At 42.5% G+C, this 23,981-nt stretch overlaps 3 protein-coding genes across 3 annotated transcripts; 2 read left to right on the forward strand and 1 right to left on the reverse strand.

Annotated features, from left to right (window-relative positions):
• Nucleotides 1-4,570: 4,570 nt before the first annotated feature.
• LOC113547469 (elongin-B) lies at nt 4,571-8,731 on the reverse strand. The gene is given in 5 exon segments (XM_026947822.3): nt 4,571-5,286; nt 5,481-5,589; nt 6,228-6,362; nt 8,628-8,647; nt 8,650-8,731. Coding segments are annotated over 5 exon segments (444 nt in total). The 5' UTR covers nt 8,717-8,731; the 3' UTR covers nt 4,571-5,173.
• Nucleotides 8,732-10,208: 1,477 nt separating this feature from the next.
• Nucleotides 10,209-15,237, forward strand: pkmyt1 (protein kinase, membrane associated tyrosine/threonine 1). Its single transcript, XM_026947879.3, has 8 exons — nt 10,209-10,506; nt 10,877-11,255; nt 11,538-11,775; nt 11,960-12,251; nt 12,469-12,575; nt 12,760-12,932; nt 13,873-14,099; nt 14,765-15,237. The coding sequence occupies exons 2-8, from the start codon at nt 10,881-10,883 to the stop codon at nt 15,006-15,008; spliced, it is 1,656 nt and encodes a 551-aa protein (XP_026803680.3). The 5' UTR covers nt 10,209-10,506; nt 10,877-10,880; the 3' UTR covers nt 15,009-15,237.
• Nucleotides 15,238-17,813: 2,576 nt separating this feature from the next.
• Nucleotides 17,814-19,921, forward strand: LOC113547507 (zinc finger protein 287). The gene is made up of 2 exons (XM_026947880.3): nt 17,814-18,655; nt 18,735-19,921. Exons 1-2 carry the CDS (start codon nt 18,466-18,468, stop codon nt 19,595-19,597), a joined length of 1,053 nt encoding a protein of 350 aa, XP_026803681.3. The 5' UTR covers nt 17,814-18,465; the 3' UTR covers nt 19,598-19,921.
• The last annotated feature ends 4,060 nt before the right edge of the window (nt 19,922-23,981 follow it).

The raw sequence follows: 23,981 nt of genomic DNA on the forward strand, positions 1-23,981 counted from the left end.
CATGAATTCTCCGCGCGAGCTAAGCGCTCTACAACGCAGATTGGAGCGTCGCCTCGAAAAGAAGGCGTGGTCTAATGATCCGTGACTCCGCCCTCTGTCTGGGTACGTCATGGCGCACATTCCAAGCCCATATTTGGGGCAGAAAAAGTGACTTGGTCACCGCCTGTAATGCAGACAAGAAAAAGTAATGTTTTATACGAAAATTGTGGTGCTTCAGCTTCTAAAAATAGAGCACATATCACTACACAATAAACTGAAATCTATAAAACTCATCATGGACAACTAATTGAATTAGCAAGCAGCTGCAGGAAAAAAGGGTTTTATTCACTAGCATTGTGTTTTCATCACACAATGATGGAGTTAAAGGTCAGTCTGAAGTGGGCAATCATTATTATTATTATTATTATTATTATTATTATTATAACCAGACTATTCAGTCAGAAAAAAACCATCATGTTCAGTGAGGAAGTCCATGTTTAAGATTTGGACTCAGATAGCAGAATGGTGTGGAGACATCATGGCCAGATGTGGAGGGTTTTGCGGCTATTTGAAATGAGAACCGTCCTTAAAATCAACCCATCGTATGTTTATTTTACTTTATTGTTTTACTTCATCTCCGTAAGAGCATAGCATTAACTAAAATACTAATACACAAATACAAAAACACGAAAGGTATACACTATATGGCCAAAAGTTTGTGGAAACCTGAACATGACATCTACATGTGAGCCTTCCCCAAACTGTTGCCACAAAGTTCGAAGCAAAGAATTGTATAAGATGTCTGTAGCTTTACAATTTCGCTTCACTGGAACTAAGAAGCCTAAACCCGTTCCAGCAAGACAATGCCCCTGTGCACATAGCGAGCTCCCTGAGAACATGGTTTGAGAAGGTTGGAGTGGAAGAACTCGAGTGTCCTGCACAGAGCCCTGACCTCAACCCCACTGAACACCTTTGGAATGAACTGGAACACCAACATCAGCACCTGACCTCACTAATGCTCTTATGGCTGTATGGATAAATCCCCACAGCCACGCTCCAAAATCTACTGGAAGAGTGGAGGTTACTATAACAGCAAAGGGAAGATTAAATCTGGAAAGGGATGTTAAAAAAAGCAGATGTGGGTATGATGGTCAGGTGTCCACAAACCTTTGGCCATATAGTGTACATGCAAATCAGAAATGCCTGAATATGTTGGGCTAGTTGCAAGTCATTTGTGCAGATTTGACTTGTAGCTGGGGAGGAAATTTTGCTGAAAACTGGCACCTCTCCCCCCAAGCTTAGGCAAACTGAACGTTTAAAGTTCTACACTGAAGTAAAAAATCCTGCCTTTGTAAAAACCTTTTTTGTTTCATCCTGTGAGATGAATCTGTTCGTGTCTGAATTTGTATTCAATTAGGATGCATTATCTGTTCAATCTGAATAATCTATTCATATTTGGTTATAATGGCCTAATGGTTAGAGAGTCGGACTTGAAGGTGAACCTGAAGGTTGTGGGTTCGAGTCTCAGGTCCGGCAGGGATTGTAGGTGGGGGGAGTGAATGACCAGCGCTCTCTTCCACCCTCAATACCACGACTGAGGGGAGACCCTTGAGCAAGGCACTGCAAGTCCTATCGAGGGTGTGCTACCAGGAGCAGTACCAGGTTCTCAGGCCATGATGTAACTATACATAAAGCACTGTGTGGGGCAGTCGATTTTGGGCCATCTGAATAGAAAGACCTACTCAGCCTAGTTGGTGTTGGGTGAACATAACCTCAATACTTTTGCAGTTGGTCTTTGCAAGTATGGCAGTATGATGCTTGGCAAGTCCCAAGATATGCTGCAGGCATCCTGTGATGACGCGCTGAAGGGACATCATATGATGTGCATAGGCACCCAGGATAGACTGAAGGTCCTGTGGAGAATGAGCCACAAGAGCACAGTCATCAGCATACTGTAGCCCCAGGACCTACTGTCTAGACAGCTTGGTGATCGCTGGGACTTTCTGATGTAAAAGAGGTTCCCAGCCAACCTTAAATCTACTCTAACACCACTGCTCTTCTCAAAGTCCTTGTGGAGAAGATAGGTGACACATAAGAGGAAGATGTTGAAGTGGACAACACATACCCCTGTTTTACCACGACTGTAATGCATTTTTTCCAGCGGGCCGTTTCAACATGCCTCAACATGTTATTTGCGCATGCACCAGGAAGTGACTCATGTGACTCACAACTGCCAAGAGAGAACCAGAACTATAATCAAGCAGCTGTCTATATTGCCTATATTGTCTACAGTATTCCCTTTTTTTTTTTTTACAAAATGCACCTGTAATTGGATTACTTTGTTTTTTGATATAACTGTCATGGATTACAGTTACCAGTTTTTTGTATCCTGATTACTTAATGCCATTACAAGTATTCCGTTACTCCCCAAGCCTGCTGCAGGGTATTCAATTCAATTCAGTTTTCTTTGTATAGCTCTTTTAGCAATGGATATTGTCACAAAGTAGCTTTAAAGAAAAATATAAATCCACCGTCAACAAACCTGAGTGAACGTGTGAAAGTGGGAGGGCGGCAGCATCCAGTCATCCCAGTTCATCACAACACAAGGGGTATGCCCGATAACCCTCAAGATCTGCTCCTTTACCTGAGAAAAACTATTCAAAAGGCTTGACTAAACAAATTTTCAGCCTAGACTTAAACACTGAGACTATGTCTGAGTCCCGAACACTAATTGGAAGGCTGTTCCATAACTGTGGGGCTTTGTATGAGAAAGATCTGCCCCCTGCTGTAGCCTTCAATATTTGAAGTACCAACAAATAGCCTGCACCTTTTGATCGAAGTAGCTGATCATAAAAGACGAGAAATTAGCTACTGTGATGAGACCATTCAGTGCTTTATTGGTCAATAGTAGTATTTTATAATCAATGTGAAATTTGACTGGGAGCCAATGCAGTGTGGATAAGATAGGGGTGATGTGGTCATATCTTCTGGTTCTAGTAAGGACTCTCGCTGCTGCATTATGAACTAACTGGAGCTTGTTTATGCTCCTACTGGAGCATCCAGATAGTAAGGCATTACAATAATCCAACCTAGAGGTAACAAAAGCATGAACTAATTTTTCTGCATCGTGTAATGACATTATAGTTCTTATCTTAGCAATACTTCTGAGATAAAAGAAGGCTAGCCTAGTAGTATTATCTACATGAGCTTCAAATGAAAGACTAGAGTCAATAATCACACCAAGGTCTTTTACTGCTGCACATGATGAAACAGAAAGGTCATCCAGAGTTATTATGTAATCAGAAAGCTTACTTCTAACTGCATGTGGTCCTAGTACCAGTACTTCTGTCTTGTCAGAATTATGTAAAAGGAAGTTAATAAGCATCCAGTGTCTAATGTCCGTTATACATTCCTCAGCTTTATTAAGCTGGTGTCTGTCATCTGGCTTTGCTGAAACTGTGTGTCATCAGCATCACAGTGGAAGCTAATACCATGTTTACAAATAATTTTACCCAGAGGTAGCATATATAAAGAAAAGAGCAGTGGGCCTAAAACAGAACCTTGCAGAACACCAAACTTTATGTAGTATGCGAAGTGGTCAGGGTATGGTCACCCTGTATGCGTCAGGGTGTGCTCAACTAGCCTGTTGTCTTCCGCAGACTCACAAGGCAGTAGTTGGCTGACGCCTGCACATCATCACTGGGGAACACTGCGGCTCTAAGAGCTCCTGCAACATTAGCCTCAATGTCCTCTCCAGGCTGCTACAGTATTCTCATTAGCAGATCACTGACTCACTGATTGTGTGTTCTAGTCTTGATATGTCCTTTTCAGGCACAACAGGAGTGGGTAGTTATCACAGATAACTAATCAGTTAAAACTTATTCCAGTTCTCATGTGCATTTTGAAGAACCAAATTAGAGTAAATGACCATAATTAGTAAATCTGACATACATCATTTTTTCATGGATCTGTTAAGGAATATATCAATAATGGGGTCCAGATGATCATTTCTAGAATTGTCTTTTGATAGTTTGTCCTATTTCTCGTTGATACAGAATTTTGTATATAAAACAATCAGCCAGTCATGTGGCATCAGTGCAAAGCATAAAATCATGCTGATACAGGTCAAAGGCCAGTTAAAAAGGCTGGCCTGAATATTTCAGAATCTGATCTCCTGGGAATTTTACACACAACAATCTATAGAGTTTTTACAGAATGGTACAAAAAACCAGTAAGCAGCATTTCTAAGGGTTGAAACACCTTGTTGATGAGAGAGGCCAGAGGAGAATGGCCAGGCTGAAAGGAAGGCTACAGTAACTTTGGATCACTAAAAACACGACTGGTCTTTGGAAAGAGTCCAGACATTTTCCCCCATTCAGCTGTGAGGGATTTGATTGATGTCTGGGTCACGGGCTGAAGGACATAAGATTGAGAAATCAAGGAGGCATTAATTAGCGTTCTGTTACATACCCAGTTTTTAGGCAATAATAGATTTTTAATACATATACACTGTACTTCCTCATCACCGCTAATATAATGTATAAAACATAACATTCACACAATATGAAAAATTAAGGAAGCATAACAGATGTAAAATTCAGATCTTTAATATCAGTGCCTAAAAGGGTTGCTTAATTCATAATAATAAAAAAAAAAAAAAATAAACAAACAAAAAAATGAAAGATAAATTACATAATGCACTATGGATGCAGACTCGAGTGAAAAATACGCTGTAATTCCCGCATGCGTCTCCCTCGAACATCACAATCTCTCTTACTGCAAACACAAGAGCTGCTTTCTTTCTGTTTTAACGAACACTAACGACATAAAAGTCTTTACACTGCAAAAACAAGCCGTGTTCAGGTTTAAAGAAAGTGTGTGTGTGTGTGTGTGTATGTGTGTGTCACAGACACAGTGAGGTGGAAATGAGCGTCAGTCCAGAGTTAACAAGGAAATTTAATAAGCTAGATGATGATGTTTCAGTGTGTGTGTGTGTGTGTGTGTGTGTGTGTGTGTGTGTGTGTGTGTGTGTGTGTGTGTGTGTGTGTGTGTGCTGAGGACGGGGGGGTCGGCTGTGTCCTGTTTTTGGTTTCTGAAACCCCTAACCCCTTCTGAGTGCTCAGTCCGGGTGGAACCTCCTTGTAACGGAGCGGCAGATTTCTCCTCCTCCTGCTGTGTTGTGTTCTTTGTGTTTTTACTGCACCGACTGCTCATTGGCTGTGCTGCCCGAATCCTGAGGCTTCATCACGTCAGGCAGCTCGGGAGGATTCGAGAACGGATCCACTTGGAGCTGCTCAAATGCATCGTCTGCACACACACATACACACAGCTTTTATTTCCTTGTTTAACCTTGAATATTTTATCTTGTAAGTTAAAATAAATCCCATTCATTTTTTAATTTAGATTCAGCATCATACATGCTCTCGTGTTAATGAACATGGCCTTTCTTTGACCAGAAGCAACACAGCACAATGGTTAGCGTCGTGCTAAGCGAGACGTACCACTAACTCGGAAGGCGAGTCCGACTGTAGCGGGAGCCTGAGGTCTAGCCGTCTGATTAGTGAAGCCACAATCTCCCAGTGTTTTACCATCGTCTAGCAGTTGATCATCCTGTAACACACACACACACACACACACACACACACACACACACACACAGTTAAAGCTAATGATTTAGCTATCTAGTCAAAGCACACACCTGGTTTTATCATTAATAAAGTCCCAGTCCCACACAGGACCACGTCTCAAACCACACTCTACTTTACTAAATAATACACTACCTCTGTACAGTGAAAATGAGTGTGCTGTGTATTTTAATGGGTTTATAGTGAACATTAATGAGTATGTAGTGAATGTTAACAGACCCATGCTGAATACTGATGAGTGCATACTGATAATGAGAGAATATTGAGTGTGTAGTGAATATTACGAGTACGGTGAATATTAATGAGCATGTGGTCAATACTGATCAATGTATGGTTAATGTTAATGAGCGTATGGCAAATAATAATGAGTGTATAGTGAATATTAACAAGCGTGTAGTGAATATTCAATAAGGTATAATTTATAGAGTGCAATGAATATTAACGAACGTACGGTGAATACTAATGAGTGCAGAGTGAGTATTATTGAGTTTATGATATTACTGCATCACAGGCAGAGTGAACATCACCGAGGAGAGTCTACACAGTTGTAACAGGGCATTGGGTCGAGCAGCTAGTGCTGATGGGGAAATGTAAACGCTATACCTTGTAAAGTCTCTGGTCCTCAGGTGGTCTCTTCAGGATGCCCTCAACGATGCGTTTCAGCTCATAAACAGTCGTGGACTCCTTTGCGTCAGTGAAGATGGTCGTCTTATGACGCCGGATCATTAAAAACACGTCCTGTGGAGGGAAAATATTTTATAAATATGAACCGGCGACGGGGTCATGGGCACCCAAGGCTCATTGATGCGCTTGGGGAGCGAAGACTAGCCTGTCTGGTCCGATCCCACAGAAGAGCTACTGTAGCATAAACTGCTGAAAAAATTTAATGCTGGTTATGATAGAAAGGTGTCAGAACACACAGTGCATCACAGTTTGCTGCGTATGGGGCTGCGTAGCTGCAGACGGTTCAGAGTGCCCATGCTGACCCCTGCCCACTGCTGAAAGCTCCTACAGTGGGCACATGAGGATCAGAACTGGACCATGGAGCAATGGAAGAAGGTGGCCTGATCTGATGAGTCACGTTTTCTTTCACATCATGTGGAAGGCCGGGTCCGTGTGCATCGTTTACCTGGGGAAGAGATGGCACCAGGATGCACTATGGGAAGAAGGCAAGCTGGCGGAGGCAGTGTGATGCTCTGGGCAACGTTCTGATGGGAAACTTTGGGTCCCGGCATTCATATGGATGTTACTTTGACACGTACCACCTACCTAAACATTATTGCAGACCAGGTTACACCCTTTCATGGCAACGGTGTTCCCTAATGGCAGTGGCCTCTTTCAGCAGGATAATGCTCCCTGACACACTGCAAAAACTGTTCAGGAATGGTTCGAGGAACATGACAAAGAGCTCAAGATGTGCTGGACAAACAAGTCCGATCCATGGAGGCCCCACCTCACAACTTACAGGATCTGCTGCTACCGTCTTGGTGCCAGAGTGTCAGTGTGTGTATATATATATATATATATATATATATATATATATATATATATATATATATATATATATATAAAATACATATATATTTACACACATACAAACACACACTCTTTTTCAAACTGTGTAATAAAGTAGGCTATCCGTCATTAAATCCCAGTTATATTACGTGAGTCATGAGAAACAAGCGTATGCTGTCAGAACCTCTGTCCCGTGATGCTTCAGAGTTCCCATGAAATGGCCTGCAAGTCGTGATTTGATTCCGTATGTTGATGTCAGAGTGATGGTGTGTTAAAGTGCTTGACTAATTTAGACAACAGCCAGCCACGTTCAAGCCCCTGTCCATGTGGTGTACAAACACGAAATCACGTTCAGCTATTACAGAGCAAGACACGCCCCCGGGGTGTGATAAAGACATTCTGCAAAGCTTTTGATTGGACGAACAGAGGACTAGTACAGGATGAGTCATCAAAAATCTCTGGTGTATGTTGCTGAACTCCTGAAGCAGTACAGTACATCCTGAACACTTCACTCAGGACTGCTGATAAACCTGAGGATCATTTATTTATTTATTTGTTTGTTTGTTTGCTTGCTTGTTTTCTTTTTTCCATCACTCCAAACTCAGGAATTGGCTTCTGGAGAACATCAGGAACATTCTACAGCTCAATAACTGTGTTTAAAATCATGATTAACGGATTTTATTAACTTGTTCTTTGCTCTTGTATCTTCTGTCATGATAAATCTGTTTTGCTTTCATACATTAGTATGAATTTACCATAAATATTTGTTTTTGAAGTTTCTGACACGTTTTTAATAACTAGATTCTAGTTATAAATAATTAGTTCTTGCTTTCTGTTATTCTTCTTTAGTTTTAATCTCCTTTTGAAGCCTTGACACATTATTAGCTCTTAGAATAACGCTTTTTAATGTTTTAAATGTTTGTTTTAATTGTTGAAGTTGTATTATTATTATTTTATTCAGAAGTCTCCATATTGCGGGGAGAAACTTGAAGTAAAAGACCCGTTAGCTTTATGCTAAAGCGGCCCTGTGCGCTGAGGTGCTGTTCAAGAAACACGACAAAAATAAAGCCGTTTACTGACAAAAATAAGTAAATAAAAATTAATCGCTACATTTTCACAAAATGTCGGCGGTTAAATCCAAAGCGCGTTTCTATGAACAACCACAAAACACACAGCTAGCCAACGAGCCTGTAGCCTTTTAGCTACCTCCGTGTGGCTGCATCCCAAACCGCCCCTTACTGAATACTGAGTGCACTACGTGAAGCAGGAAAGACGCCATATTAAGCCAACCAATGTAGGGATTAACGGGAAATTTGGGATTCGGCCCATTTTGAAAGCAACAAACGCCAAATCTTTATGATTTAGATGAACGAAGGGGATTTCTTTTTCTTTTAAAGGTCCATTAACAGTTCAAACGTGAGAAAGGATTTAAATAAACCCCAGAGTTTGTTTTAATGATACGGTTTGATTAAGCTAACGTTTACTCACCATTTCTGAAGTTGTGTTGCACCATTCACCGCCCCACTCCTCCGCAATCCCACAATGCACCGCCGCGACATGACGTCATTTACGCGCATCCCCGTGGTTACCAAAAAGCGCTTTAAAGCTCAGTTTTAATGTGTTTTTAGTGATTTATGGGGAGTCAGACTAGAACATCAGCACAGGAATTTACAATAACTAGATAAAATAGACGGTTTATTAATTGCTCTCTAACAATGTGACAGTTTAAAAATAATAAAAGGCAAGGAATAATGTTCTGTAAGAAACAGTGACGTCATCCATGGTGAGGTTTCAGTAAGAAAGTAAACAGTTTATTATTGCAAATAACTTTCCTATAGAAAGACCATGACACATTAATATTTCACTCTGCCCTTATCTTGAAATCATAACTTATTTTTTTCCTCCTGATCTTCAGATAATAAAAGCTGTTTTCTCAAGATCACAACTTATTTTTTAAGGAATAATGCATGATTAGGCACACAGGCTGTACATCATGGATGAGCGCATCTATTTTTACTTTAATCAGAAACTGATATAAGAGAAAAAAAAGCGACTCAGGAATCTACTGGACACTTTAGTGTTCCTGATCACGTGGTCAGGACCTGGACGTCTCCATGGTTACCGCATGCTGTTTGATAGATGCCGCTTAAATGGGTTGCAGCTCATCAGACATCTTTTTTTTTTTCGTTAAAATCTCTGGAAATGTGTGACACCGTGCCACAGTGACGTAACGCTGCTATGCTACGTAATCTCGGAAAACAACGTGTGTTATCGCGATATCACGAGGAAAATAAGTCGTGATCTCGAGATAACAGTACAGAAAAAATAAATAACTCATGGCCCTTGTGGACTTCCGTACTATCTGCTCTTATATATTTTATGTGTGAGTTTATTTACCACATTTGAAGCCGCTTTTTCCCTTCCAAGCGCCTGGTGGTTACCGTAAAACCCGGTATATACGCGCACTCCAGTTTCTACTACAGCTAGCTTGAGCTTCCAGACACCACATTTCCCCATAACCACCCGCTCTCAACCCTTAGCGTTTGGCTAATCATTGATAACTAAAAGCTGTCTTATCTGTCGCAATGTTTATTCTTCACATTTACTTTGAGAATGAAACAAGAGGTGTGATTTCTTTAGTCAGCTAGAAGGGGTACACAGACATAGTCTAAGTCACTGAAATAGACAACAAAATAGTATATAGTAGCCGAAAGCAGACTATTTATTTAAAGTGTCGAAATAAATGCTTCCACACAAACTATTTTTTTAAAAATTATTTGACTTTCTGCTGAAAGAAAGAGTCACTCATTGTACTGTAGTTACCAGGGTTGCCAGATTGGTAACAACATGGTTTAAAACGCTCCTAACTCACCATAAAATTTTCATTTCGAAATCGTTATTAAATATTTTTTTTTAAAAATGGGATTTTAAGAAATAGATACTTTTGAAACAAGATGATATCTTACACCCTACTTCATCTTTTGCTAGCGCAAACGTTTTCACAGTGCGAGCGGTGAACCCTCCCAATCTGGCAACTCTGATGTTCTTGTTAACCCCGCCCACCTCCCGACTGCTTGCGTCATCGCATGTTTTGGCGCGTGGGAGAGAATTTTGAAACTTGTTTGCGGTGCGAGCGCAGAAAAAAAGCGGAGAGTAGCAAGTTAGCACTTCAGCTTTATTTTACAGCTAAACAGCGTTCACATGTCGTTAATAACTTACTAAAAGCGCATTATGAATGGATAATAACGACACGTGCTTGTCAGAATGAGAGGTTTGTCAGAAGAATGATGTTGTTGACAAACAGCTGAAGTCCGCGGCGCTAGCTAGCTAACGGTAACTGCTTACAGCGTTTTCTCCCGGTGTCGCGGTAAGTCTTTTATTTAAAATTATATTTATACGGAATTATATTATTAATAAATGAAATAGAAGCTGTCTATAGAGTCACTCGACTATTTGACGTTTGAGTCATTGAGCTGCCGCGAGCGGCCCAGTCACGTGACCTGCAGCGACTCATTGGTCAATAATAAAACAAACTGAATTAATAGATATTTTATTTCCTTTTTTTTTATTTAAATCTCATATTATCTCAACATCAACAAGATAACCTTCGTCCAAGATAGTAATTTTATTTCTAATTTAAATGATAATTATTATAATATAATTTTATTTATCTGGTTATTACATACTTTTTTGTTGCACACTGTTGAACTAATGAGAATAATTCTGTGTGTTTTCAGATCCATGGCTGTGGGTGAGGAAACCAAACCCGTGGGGACTCCACTCCCTCTCCCTGTCCACTTCTCCCATGCCGAGCAGTCCTTCTCCCTGAAGAAGCGCCGTCTCCCGTTCTCCTCGTCCTCTCGCTCCTCCTCGTCCGTCTCTCCCTCTCGACCCCTCTCTCACCTGCTCCCTCCTCGGCCTCCGTCCAAAGGCTGTCCCCCCCTGAGCCGAGTCTTTCCCCAGCGCCGGTCCCGCTGGGCGCCGCTGTCTCGGGCTCTCATCGAAAGCCCACCACCCGTTTCCGTCTACGACCCGGGCAAGCCGCAGTCCTTCTTCAGCCAGTGCTTCATCAACCTCGGCCTCATCGGGCACGGCTCGTTCGGAGAGGTTTACAAGGTGGGAGAGAGAGAGATCACATTTTTCCCTCCTTCTATTATTTCCATCTCTCATAATTATAATTTTATATTCCTAAAGACTTAACCTGACCATGTTGCTGAGTAATAAATGATTGATGCTGAACAGTTGTACAATATTGGATGCACTGATACGATACTGATATCAGCTGCATTCTGTTGTAAAGGGCGTACACTGTGTACATTTCATTGTTTTAAAAATATTTACTCTTCCATGGTTGAGGTTTATTGACTCCACAGTTCCCGGTGCTGGTTTGTGATTCAGGTCCGTAGCGTCATAGATGGGCGTGAGTACGCGGTGAAGCGCTCAGCCCAGCGTTTCCGCGGTGATAATGAGCGAGCACGCTGCGTCCGGGAGGCTCTGAATCACGAGCGTCTCCATCCTCATCCTCACGTGCTGGGCTTCTTCGCCGCTTGGGAGGAGGCAGAGCGGCTCTACATCCAGACCGAGCTGTGCTGCACGAGTCTGCTGCTGCACGCCGAGACCCAGCCCACGACGGCAGGTGAGACACTGTGCACTTACACACCTTATAGTGCTCGGAGACCCCAAACTTCCTGTCAGTGATCATTATACAGTAGCACATCTACAAATCTGTAGACATGGTGATATATATATATATCTAATATATAAAACCTAATTCATCTTATTGTTATCCACTTTTGTTCATATATTTGTGTTCCCCGTAGGTGAGCAGTGTGCGTGGGATTACCTGTGTGACCTGCTGCTAGCTCTGAGTCACCTGCACTCGCAAGGGTTTGCCCACCTTGACCTTAAACCAGCCAACGTGTTTCTGACTCGCTCTGGCCGACTCAAGTTAGGGGACTTCGGCTTGCTGCTGGAGCTGGAGCGAGGGACGGAGAAGGAGCGAGTGATGGCGCGAGAGAAGAAGGAGAAGGACGATGCACAGGAAGGAGATCCACGCTACATGGCTCCTGAGCTGCTCAGGGGCGAATACGGAGCCGCAGCAGACGTCTTCAGGTCTATTTCACTCCAGTGCATGAGATATATTATTCTTTATATGTGTTTATGTGTTTATACCGGTGTGTGATCTGTGAGATCTGTTATTTTTATTTATTACGTTTGCTGTTTTCATATCATACAGTTATGAGGAAGCAAAACGCTATTACAAAGCCACTATTACTTTTTTTTTCCCCAGTATATGAATTTTGTGCTAATTTGTTTATTATCCCATTAGCCTGGGCGTGTCCATCCTGGAGCTGGCATGTAGTATTGAGGTTCCTAAAGGAGGAGAGGGGTGGCAGCAACTCAGAAAGGGCTACTTACCTTCAGAATTTACTAACGGTTTGTGTATTTCTTATTTTCTCATCCACACATATAACAACGCATAATTAATGTGTGATCTCATTAGAAATTACTCAAACTGATATGTCATGTTGTATTCTGATAGCTCATGTCTGTCACACGCTGAGAGTTAATATGTCAAATGTTAACAAAGGAGTGTGTGTGTGTATGTGTGTGTGTGTAGCCCTGTCACCGGAGCTGCAGCGTGTCCTCAGGCTGATGTTAGCTCCAGAGCCCAGAGACAGAGCAACAGTGGAGCAGCTCCTGTCTCTGCCTTCCGTCCGCAAACACAGATGGAGACGCCAACTCTCCCTCCGTCTCCGAGAGAGCTGGATGTCTCTACTCACCTTCGGCCAGGTAAACACTTCCTGTGTGTTGAAATAAATCCACATCCCAAAATCATGGTTTCAATTTTCAAAACTCAATCCATCTCTCTCTGTCTCAGACTTGTGTACTCCGCGTTTTAACACTGAAGCGTGCTGCTACGAATTATCACTCAGAAAAAAAACGTAAAAGAGTAGTCTTTCAGTACAAGTGGCAGATGAGCCAGTGTTAACTAAAACAAAAGATCTGCTTGTACCAGAATGATGGGAAGAGAAGAGCATGGAAAAGGGAAGGAACTAATCATGAGCCGAAGCACACCACCTCATCTTATGGCATGGGCGTGTGTGGCTGCCAGTGGAACATGTTTTCCATTGTATTTATTGATGTGACTGCTGACAAAAGCAGCAGGATGTGTAATAAAGTATAGGGCTACGTTATCTGCTCATTCAGGCAAATGCTTCAAAACTCACTGGATGGTGTTTCTCAGTGCAATGAGCCGAAGCTTTGAAATCAACTCAAGGCTTCTTCTTTTTTAAGGCAAAGAAGTGGAACGTTCTGCAGTGGCCAAGTCAATCATGACATACTTTTTTTTTTTTTGCTTGTTTGTTTTAAAACCCTATCTACTATGTGTTATTTGTATCTCTATCAATTTATTTCTTTATATGTCTCTGTCTCTTTCTCTGTCTGTCTATCTGTTTATCTATTTATCCCTTTGTCTGTCTGTCCAATCTCTGATTATTTACCTGCTTGTCTAACTATGTATCTAATTATTTCCCAATCTATTTGTCTGTCTGTCTACATATCTATCTGTTTATCTTTTTATCTCTTTGTGTCTATCAGTACATCAGTGTCTACTTGCCATTTTCAGAGAGAATGATATTAAACGCTGTATAACTGTCAATCTTTATCATTGATTATTGTCAGCTCCCTAGTGTCAACACAATGTATAATCTGTCCCTCTGTGTTCTTTCAGTCTGTCTTCTCTGCACTCTTCAGCCTGCTCTTGTCCCTAAATCTTCCCTTGATTCCTCGCTGTGACCCCCCTGCACCCCGTACGCCCCCTCGGGATCCCTGGGAAGTAGACGGTGACCTCAGCGCCCTGCAGCACAGCAGCGCTCTCTCTGACTCAGCCAGTGATGATCCGCTGTTTGTGCCAGGAACGCTGAGGCTCGAACACTCACCTTGTTCATTCACGGACAGGTATAACACGCACAGCACTACATTTTGGACGATAATGGTATACATAATGTATAAATGTGGAAACGCAAATCCAACTCAACTGAACTTTATAAATCATGTGTTCTTTAAAAGCTGTAATTTGTGTGACGTGACAATCAGACTTTAATATAAGGCCTTTAATAAGCTTTGAATTGTCTTAAATTTGACTTTAGATGTTTTTAAGGTTCCTAACAGAACGCTCTAGCAGTTTTAAACCTAATCTCTTTCTACAGCATCTGTAGTGTTTCTTCCCTTACCACAGACAACAGTATTTTTACTACTTTTGGACTTTTGCCAAGAAAGATGTGTAAACGTTACAATTCATCGCGTTCACCAAAAGCCCTATTCGGCCTGGATTATTTATACATGGGGAGGTTTTATTATTACTGTTGTTATTATTACTACTGGAATATTACTAGGCTTTTAGTTCCAAAAAAAGGATGCGTCAGTGAAGTGAAGTTTCTGGGGATTTTAGGTAGGTTACTGAGTTTCTAACATAGGCACAGCCTACAGAAATGTTATGGTCATGTCGTGCAACAAGCATTTATAACGAAGGACAGGACAATCTGTTTCTATTAAAATGAGTCATTAAAATGAGAATAATGAATCATTATATTAAATTCGTGCTTTTCTTTCTGTCTCAACAGACTCCAGGACAGATTCTCAGTAGGAAGCACCTCCACGCCGCTCTTGACCTGCAGTCCTACACACACTCCCTCACACAACTCTTTACACACCTCCTTACACACTCCCTCACACACCTCCTTAAACACACCCTCGCCCAGGCTCAGTCCGATCTGCCTGAGTTCCGTGAAACACTCTGAACGCAGCTTCGAGCCCAAAAACCTGCTCGCACTCTTCGACGAAGCTTCTCTAGAGAGCGAACCGTAACAAGACAATGCGTTGTATTTAGTTACTGTAAACATTCAGAAAAATGTTGTAAAGACTTCACACATTTTCAGCTTTCTGGCATTTTAGACTTCATTTGCTGTTTTTTTTTCTTTTTAAAGACTTTAAAAGATTAAGATGTATTCTGTATTGTATTATATGTCAGAATGGTGAATTGCATCTAATGTTGCTGGGTTTTTTTAAACTCTAAATGTGGACTTTTGTGATGATTGTGTTAACCCTTGTGTATCATTTGTGAAGCTGTTGATGACTAAAGATCAAATTCATCTGCGCTGTGTCGTGTTGCTGCTTTGCCAAATCAGTGTGTTTTTGTCCAAATGAACACACCACAGATCTCCTGCAGACCACAACACTGAGACCACCAGGCCATTGTAAAACACGATACACAACAAAACCATCAACAGATAAGCAGCTTTTTTTTAAATAAGACCTCACGGTAATTAGGGAAGAAGCCATCCAATTAGCTCTTCACAAAAGTCTGTATTTAATTCATTGAGAGCTCCTTGACCATCCTGCGGTTTAATAAACATTCTCTCTAACTCTCTTTAGTCTAATAACCTCCCTTCAGGAAAATAATTTCTATAAATGCATGAAATTGGATCAACTGCACCAGAGGATCTACAGAAGCTGTGATGGTTCATGTTTAAAAACTTGAGTTGCTGAACTACAGACAGTTTTTTATAGACTACATTGATCGGCTCTGCAACGGTATCTTTGAGTGCTCGGTGTAAACCGGAGAAATCCAGACCACGGTCTGCCAGTTGATGACTATAAGATCTTCCAGCCAGTATGGACAATTCAGATCGGGAACACTGATGCCAGTCCATCATATAGCACCACGCACACACACACACACACACATTCACACCTAGGTGCAATTTAGCATAGCTAATCCAGTTACTTTCATGTTTTTGGACAGTGAGAGGAAACCCACACAAACAGGGAGAATATGCGATACTCTGCACTGACAGTAACCCAGGACCCTGGAGCTGGGTTTAATAAAATACACTGATCAGCCATAACATTATGACCACTGACAGGTGAAGTGAATAATATTGATTATCTCATTACAATAGCACCTGTCAAGGGTTGAGATATATTAGGCAGCAAGTGACCAGTCGGTTCTCGAAGTTGACGTGTTGGAAACAGGAAAAATGGGCAAGCGTAAGGATTAGAGAGACTTTGACAATGGCCGAATTGTGATGGCTAGATGACTGGGTCAGAGCATCTTTAAAACGGCAGGCCTTGTGGGGTGTTCCCGGTATGCAGTGGTTAGTACCTACCAAAAGTGGTCCAAGGAAGGACAACCAGTGAACTAGGAGTGAACGCTAGTCCGTCTGGTCTGATCCCACAGAAGAACTATTGTAGCACAAAGTGCTGAAAAGTTAAAGCTGGCTATGATAGAAAGGTGTCAGAACACACAGTGCATCACAGCTTGCTGCGTATGGGGCTGCGTAGCCACAGACCTGTCAGAGAGCCCATGCTGACCCCTGTCCACTGCCAAAAGTGCCTACAATGGACAGGTGAGCATCAGGTCCGTGTGCATCGTTTACCTGGGGAAGAGATGGCACCTTGATGCACTATGGGAAGAAGGCAAGCTGGCGGAGGCAGTGTGATGCTCTGGGCAATGTTCTGCTGGCAAACCTTGGGTCCTGGCATTCATGTGGATGCTATTTTGACACGTACCACCTACCTAAACATTACTGCAGACCAGATACACCCCTTCATGGCAACCGTATTCCCTAATGGCAGTTATCTCACAACTTACAGGACTTAAAGGATCTGCTGTTAACGTCTTGGTGCCAGATACCACAGCACAAATTCAGGGATCTAGTGGAGTCCATGCCTCGATGGGTCAGAGCTGTTTTGGCAGCAAAAGGGGGACCAACACAATATTAGGCAGGTGGTCATAATGTTATGGCTGATTGGTGTATATAAAAACTATAAATGGTGTAAAAACATGTGTATGTCACAACATGGTTGAATTCTCAAATCTGATTAGTCAGAAGGTGTGCATTATTTTGTATAACAGCACGGCTCGGACAATAGTTCTGGCTGTAACATGAAAGGAAGGTTTGTATTAATGCACTGGTTTTAAAATAACAGCTAACAGAGAGAGAGAGAGAGAGAGAGAGAGAGAGAGAGAGAGAGAGAGTGTTTATTGTTGCAATAATGTAAGTGATAACAGGAACTAGCACGTCTCACGGCACTGTTGCTTCACACCTCAGGGGTTGGGGGTTTGATTCGCGCCTCTGCCCTGTGTGTGCAGAGTTTGCATGTTCTCCCTGTGCTTCGGGGGTTTCCTCCAGGTACTCTGGTTTCCTCCCCAGTCCAAAGACATGCACTGTAGGCTGATTGGCTCTTCTAAATTGTTTGTTGTGTGTAAATGGGTGTGAGTGTGTGTGTGAGATTGTGCCCTGTGATGGACTGGCACCCTGTCCAGTGCCTTGTGCCCTGAGTCCCCTGGGATTGGCTCCCGGCTCCCCGTGACCCTGTGTAGTTTAAGCGGTACAGAGGATGGATGGATGGACGGACATGTCTCACGGATGTTCCGCAGCATTAAATATAATCTGTTAAAGAGTGCAATGTGTCGTTCATTAACAAACTAGACAATTGTAATCTCTGTGATATAAGATGAATAAAACACTCCAGAACTTGCGGTTATATGAAAATAATCCGCTTCGGGGTGTTATCATGATTATTTTCGTATCACTTTACACACGCACTGGCAACCCTGCGGCGTCTTTAAATCAACTGAGTGATTTAGTTTGGAATAATCTGGCAACCCACCCCGGCTTGGAGGCAGCGGTGCCCCGTTGAGGCGAGCAGCGAGAGGCCGTGTCCCAAATGGCAGTCTACTCCTCACACATGTGCACTATCGCTGTGAAATAATCATTGCTTCTGCATCCTAAGTAGTTCAGTATTCATTTAAAGCGGAGCTCTTTAGGATTCGGCCGTGGTCTTTAGCCGGAGATGGTTTTAGTTCGCAGTAAATGAGCAAAAGCTGCAGTAGGCGCTAATTTCATGTTATTTAGCTGAAAGTACGACATGTTTAGAGACATATAACCCCAAAATAAGAATAGAAAGAGGAAGATGCTTGTCGTGAGAAGCTAAAATAATTCTCCATTATTTTTAGCCAAGCTAGCTTCGTGGTTAACACGATATCAATTTAGCCAAATAACGCTAGCTAGCTAGTTTAGCTTGTAACAATAACCGACCAGACAGCTCGTTAGGTCCTCGTGCTTCGTTTGCTGTGTAATATACGTGAGGAGATTAATGCTAAAATATTAACGTTGTACTGTAAAAAAACAGCGCACTCAGGAAAGTGAAAGCTTTAGACGAGGTCCGGTACGATTCAGTCGCTGGTACTGTGACGTCATCGGCGGTACCGTGTGATACCGGGAATTACTGTTATCGCTGTGTGAATTAAACTTCAGTCATGTCGAAGGTGGAGCGTCTGAATGCTCGGGTCAGTAAGCTGCTGGCGGTGGCGGTGCAGGAGGTGCTGGAGGCCGTGAGGGAGACGGTGTCCGAGTATCAGGAGAAAACGGCTCGGACTCAGAGGGAGAACGAGCGACTGAGGCGACGGTTACAGGAGCTGCAGGAGCTCACGTCCAACAGACACTCCGGTGAGAATCAGTGACGTTTCAGGCAATAGCCTACACTTATTAGCAGGTTATATGGTGTGACTGTCTCTGTGTTTTACAGGTACAGAGGAAGCCGTTAACCATAATGTAGTGAAACTGACCGAATCAGATTCTTTATTAAGCGGACGAAACAACGTCACTCAGAAGGACGACGAGGTCAAGCATGAGACGGGAACTGACAAAGATGGACCACACACAAGTCCTGTGGTTTCTCACGTCGTGCATTCATCTCAGCCTTGCTTTGAAGCTTCAGAGCCAAAAGTTCCAACCACTCCATCGCAATTCAGTCTCCGAGCCGAGGTCTCAATGTCGCACTACATTTCCCATAATGCACCATCACCTGAACCAACAAAGCACGTAGCTACAGATCACACACTGAGTGTAATCAAAACCGAAGCGGAAAGTGAGGAGTATCACAATTACGCTTCACAAACTTTAATTTACCAAACAGAGCAGATGACGCAGAGCACGCCGCCGTCCTGCGCCATCGTCCCGTTTGCACTCAACGGCTCTTTACAGAGACTCATGACTGAAGACATGGAGCAGATCGGCGCCGTTTTAGACAGCACAGAGGCGGGACGTGACGAGCTGTTAAACGGTTTATCGTACCGGAGGAGTGGGTGTGGCTTCCGCGTGCGGCGGGCGGAGAAGCGCTTCTGCTGTGCACTCTGCGGCCGCACTTTCAGCCACGCCGGCGACTTTAAGAAGCACAAGCGCGTACACACTGGCGAGAAGCCGTACCTGTGTACGCTGTGTGGGAAACGTTTCAGCCAGTCGGGGTATCTGAAGATCCATCAGCGCTACCACACGGGAGAGAAACCGTACGCCTGCAGCACGTGTGGAAAACGCTTCAGCCACTCAAGCAATTACAAAAAACACCAGCAGACTCACATCGCCCAGAGTCTGGGTGCTAATTTAGTTTAAGAGTATAGGAGGTGTGTTTACTTGGACATTTGGAGTCGGACTGAACATAACATACACGATGCAAGACTGGATTGGTGTCACAGTGGAGGTTTATTTTGTTTTGTTTTGTTTTTACTCAGCGTGCCGGCTTTCTTCACAGCGCTGTCTTTTTCAGATTATGACCGCAGTGTGACAAATGCTGACATTTTAAGAGATTTTATGAAAAAGTCTTTCTAAGAAAGAAAAAAATTAGGGGATTTGAGCTTTTTGTTTCTTTTTGAGTTTTGTTGTATATACAAGGATGTACAATGATTTTGTAATAAATTTTTCCTTTCATTTTCACAACCGACTTGTGTGTTTTAAATGATCGATTAATACCGTTAAACTGTGAGATCAACATTAAATCACTTGTGTTAACGAGCTCAGACTGTGCAATCATCAGCAGATCTATACTCTCACAGTTATTATTAATGTTAACACCAGACATGTTATCAGGTGAGGAGACCGTTCTGACATGGTGGCTATATGATACTGTATGAAGTCTCGCACTTTATTAAGAAAAAAAGGAAAAAAAAAAAAAAAAAAAAAGCCAACGTGCTTTGATAATAAACATGTAAATGGGCCAAAAAATAGATGTAACACTGACAAGATTCTTACACTGACACAATAACAGAACACTGTGACAGTCCTGACTGGTTTTAAATAAATAAATGTGTATAATGAAGTAGAGTTACTGTTAACACTCGGAAGCCAATGATTTTATGCAGGTGCAAGTGATCAGATATGAAGCTCGCAGGACAAAGACCATGAACATGAACGTGCTGTGCTTGCACAATGTATTTACAGACTTCATTCATTCTTCCATAGTAACTGCGTGGTCAGGGTTGCGGTTTTTTAAATTTAGCTACAAGTTTGTTTATATTTTGGGGAAATGCGAAAGCTCCTAGTGCTCTCAGGTGGAAACTGTTCTGCGAATGGTGTGCACTTTGTCGTCTGAATCCAGTGCACTGCCCAGTTCCCAAAGAAGTACCCTTCCTGCAGGGACTACTAGATAGTGGAAAGTCCTCATTTACGTTGAACGTATATGTGGTGGAGATTGCAGAGTGTCACAACTATGGATGGTGTCTTGCTGGGGGGTCGGAAACTTGTCACAGCCTTTCTGAAGGGTGTGAGTCACATTCCTCTGCCACACTCCCCAAGAGCCAAGTGTGGGATTTCACTCTTGTCCCATAAGACCTCCCCCCTTATGAGCTCCTATAGGATACCAAAATGAAATTAGTCTCTCTAAAGACTGCATTTTTGCTAACGATTACTTCAGTGGGAGTACTACATGTCTTGAAGGTAAGCTCGCCTTGAATGCACTGATGGCCGGATGACTCCAGTGAGATCTCTGCATGAACGTAATTTTAATAGAGCATTAAAAATTCCTGATCTTTTAATAAATATCGTTTTTACTCATAAAGAATATAACAATACTCTGAGGCACAAGCTTCTCAAATATCCAATGATTCCTTAAACGATTTATGGTATTCAACTAAAGACACAGAACCAGTTTTATGTAGAACACAAGGATGTAGGACTCGAGTCTGTTCTTGAGAAATTTTCTGTATTGACCTAGACTTGCCTCAGTCGGTCTCACTAAATATGGTCTTGGTCTTGACCATGAATACATAAAAATAATGTTTGTGTTGTCTTTTCTTTTTGCATTCACAATTAATTTGAACAGAATTCATTTCTTCTTCTAGAAAACAGCCTAATCATTGGTGCAATGCACAAATGAAGCCATCAAATTGAAGTAAAGGCTTGGCCTTGAAAACATCTTGATATTGTTTGGTCTCAATCTTGACCCAGTCTCGCTTTCATTTGGATTCGATATTGACTCCCTTAAGACCTCTGCCTTGACTTAAGCTCGGCTAGTCCTGGTCTCGGACTTGTCTTGGACTTCACAATGGCAGTTTGACTAATAATGTAGAAACTATTAATACAAAAAATATATATAATAGTCATATATAATAGTCAAAAAATGACCGAAACTCAGGCTTAAGCTTGGATAGACATACATCAATCAGCCATAACGTTAAAACCGTCTGCCTAATATTGTGCAGGTTCCCCGTGTTCCACCAAAACAGCTCTGACCTGTCGAGGCATGGATTCCACTAGACCTCTGAAGGTGTGCTGTGGTATCTGACACCAAGACATTAGCAGCAGATCCTTTAAGTCCTTTAAGTTGTGAGGTGGGTCCTCCATGGATTGGACTTATTTGTCCAGCACATGCCACAGATGCTCAATCGGATTGAGATCTGGGGAATTTGGAGGCCAAATCAACACCTTGAGCTCTTTGTCATGTTCCTCAAACCATTCTGAACAATTTTTACAGTGTGTCAGGGCGCATTATCCTGCTGAAAGAGGCCACTGCTATTAGGGAATACCATTGCAATGAAGAGGTTTACTTGGTCTGCAGCAATGTTTAGGTAGGTGGTACGTGTCAAAGTAACATCCACATGAATTCCAGGACCCAAGGTTTCCCAGCAGAACATTGCCCAGAGCATCACACTGCCTCCTCCAGCTTGCCTTCTTCCCATAGTGCATCCTGGTTCCATCTCTTCCCCAAGTAAGAGACACACACGCGCCCGGCCATCCACATGATGTAAAAGAAAATATGATTTATCAGACCAGGCCACTTTCTTCCATTGCTCCATGGTCCAGTTCTGATGCTCACGTGCCCACTGTAGGTGCTTTCGGTGGTGTACAGAGGTCAGCATGGGCACTCTGACCAGTCTGTGGCTACGCAGCCCCATACACAGCAAGCTGCGATGCATTGTGTGTTCTGACACCTTCCTAGCATAGGCAGCATTAACTTTTTCAGCAATTTGTGGTACAGAAGCTCTTCCGTTTTTGAATCATTTGCCAGGAGTTTCTTGCCTATGTCTGCGTTTAAACTATACTGCTTCTTTCATCTGCTGTATTTTTCACTTTCCCTTCTGCCATATTTTCCTTTTTTCAAAGAACGCTTTTTATTTTTCTGTCAAGATAGTGAGCGGAGGCCATCCATGCCATCTAAAATAATATCAACTAATCCATGACTAAGGTACGTTAAACATGTCAAAAATTCAGCTTGTTCAGCGTGTTGAGTGCAGAATGTTTAGTCATTCTTCCTCCATCGTTAGTAATAGCTTTATCTGTGCTAAGTGTATATTAGTTAGCTCTCTGTTGGAGAAGTTTGCAGCATTAGTGGTGCACATCCAGACTCTAGAGAGGGTTAGTGAGAGTGAGAGCAGTGTAGTTTCTGTAGGGGAAAGTCTGGATGCCTTAGCCATTAGCAATCCCCCAACTCCGGCATTAGAGCCCTCACAGCGGGGCGAATCACTGACAACTCTAAGGCTCACCCACAGGAGCACCACTCCTCTCCGCTTCATGTGTCTAACAGGTTTGCTCTCCTCAGTGAAGCACACGCTGAGAAACCTGAAAGGGCTCTGGTTATAGGAAACTCTATCTTAAGGTATGTGAAATTAGCTAGGCCTTTAGGGTCACCAGCAGCACTAGTTAGTTGTATACTGGGAGCCAGGGTGCCGGACATAGCAGGTAATCTTAGGGCTTAGGCAAGCACAGGTTCTCAAAGATAGTTATTCATGTAGGAGATAATGATATATGCCTTCGTCAGTTAGAGGTTACTAAGAGTAACATTGAAGAGGTGTGTAAATTAGTGAAGGCGATGTCCGATGCAGTAGTATGCTCTGGCCCCATCCCAATGCTGCTGGATGTCCAGGTGGTGCTGCGAAAACAATGTGGGCTTTATAGATAATTGGAGTAGTTTTGAGGGCAAAGTTGGCCTGTTTGGGCAGGATGATATCCATCCCACTCGGGAAGGTGCTGCTCTCATTTCTTGTAGCATAGCACATAGTCTCAGAACAGGCCTAGTTAATCAGTGACAATCCAGAGCCAAGGCCAGGGGGCAGACAAGCAGGCTAAACCGACCATCTGCTAGCTGCACTGAGTCGACACTCAAGTTCCAACATATTGAGGCAGTGTCTGTTCCCTGAGCTAAATGAAAATGTAGAAATACCCAGAAAGTTTGTTTTAGTAACCTAATTAACATAAAATTAAATCATACCGAATACACAGCCAGCACAATTGTTGGAGACTTTAATATTCATTTTGATAATCCAGAAGACCCTCTGAGAGCAGCAGTTGTGTCCATTCTTGATTCAGTAGGAGTTAATCAGAATGTAATAGGACCCACTCATAGAGTGTTGGTCACACTCTTGATTTAATACTAACATTCGGATTAAATATAGAAAATATAGCCACATTTCCGCAGTCTGAAGCTATCTCAGATCGTTATCTCATCTCATTTAAAATGTATCTCAATAATAATATATGCACCTTGCCACGTCACCATGTCAAA

Source organism: Pangasianodon hypophthalmus, chromosome 12 (genome assembly GCF_027358585.1).
Source record: "Pangasianodon hypophthalmus isolate fPanHyp1 chromosome 12, fPanHyp1.pri, whole genome shotgun sequence".
In the NCBI taxonomy this organism is placed as follows: domain Eukaryota; kingdom Metazoa; phylum Chordata; class Actinopteri; order Siluriformes; family Pangasiidae; genus Pangasianodon; species Pangasianodon hypophthalmus.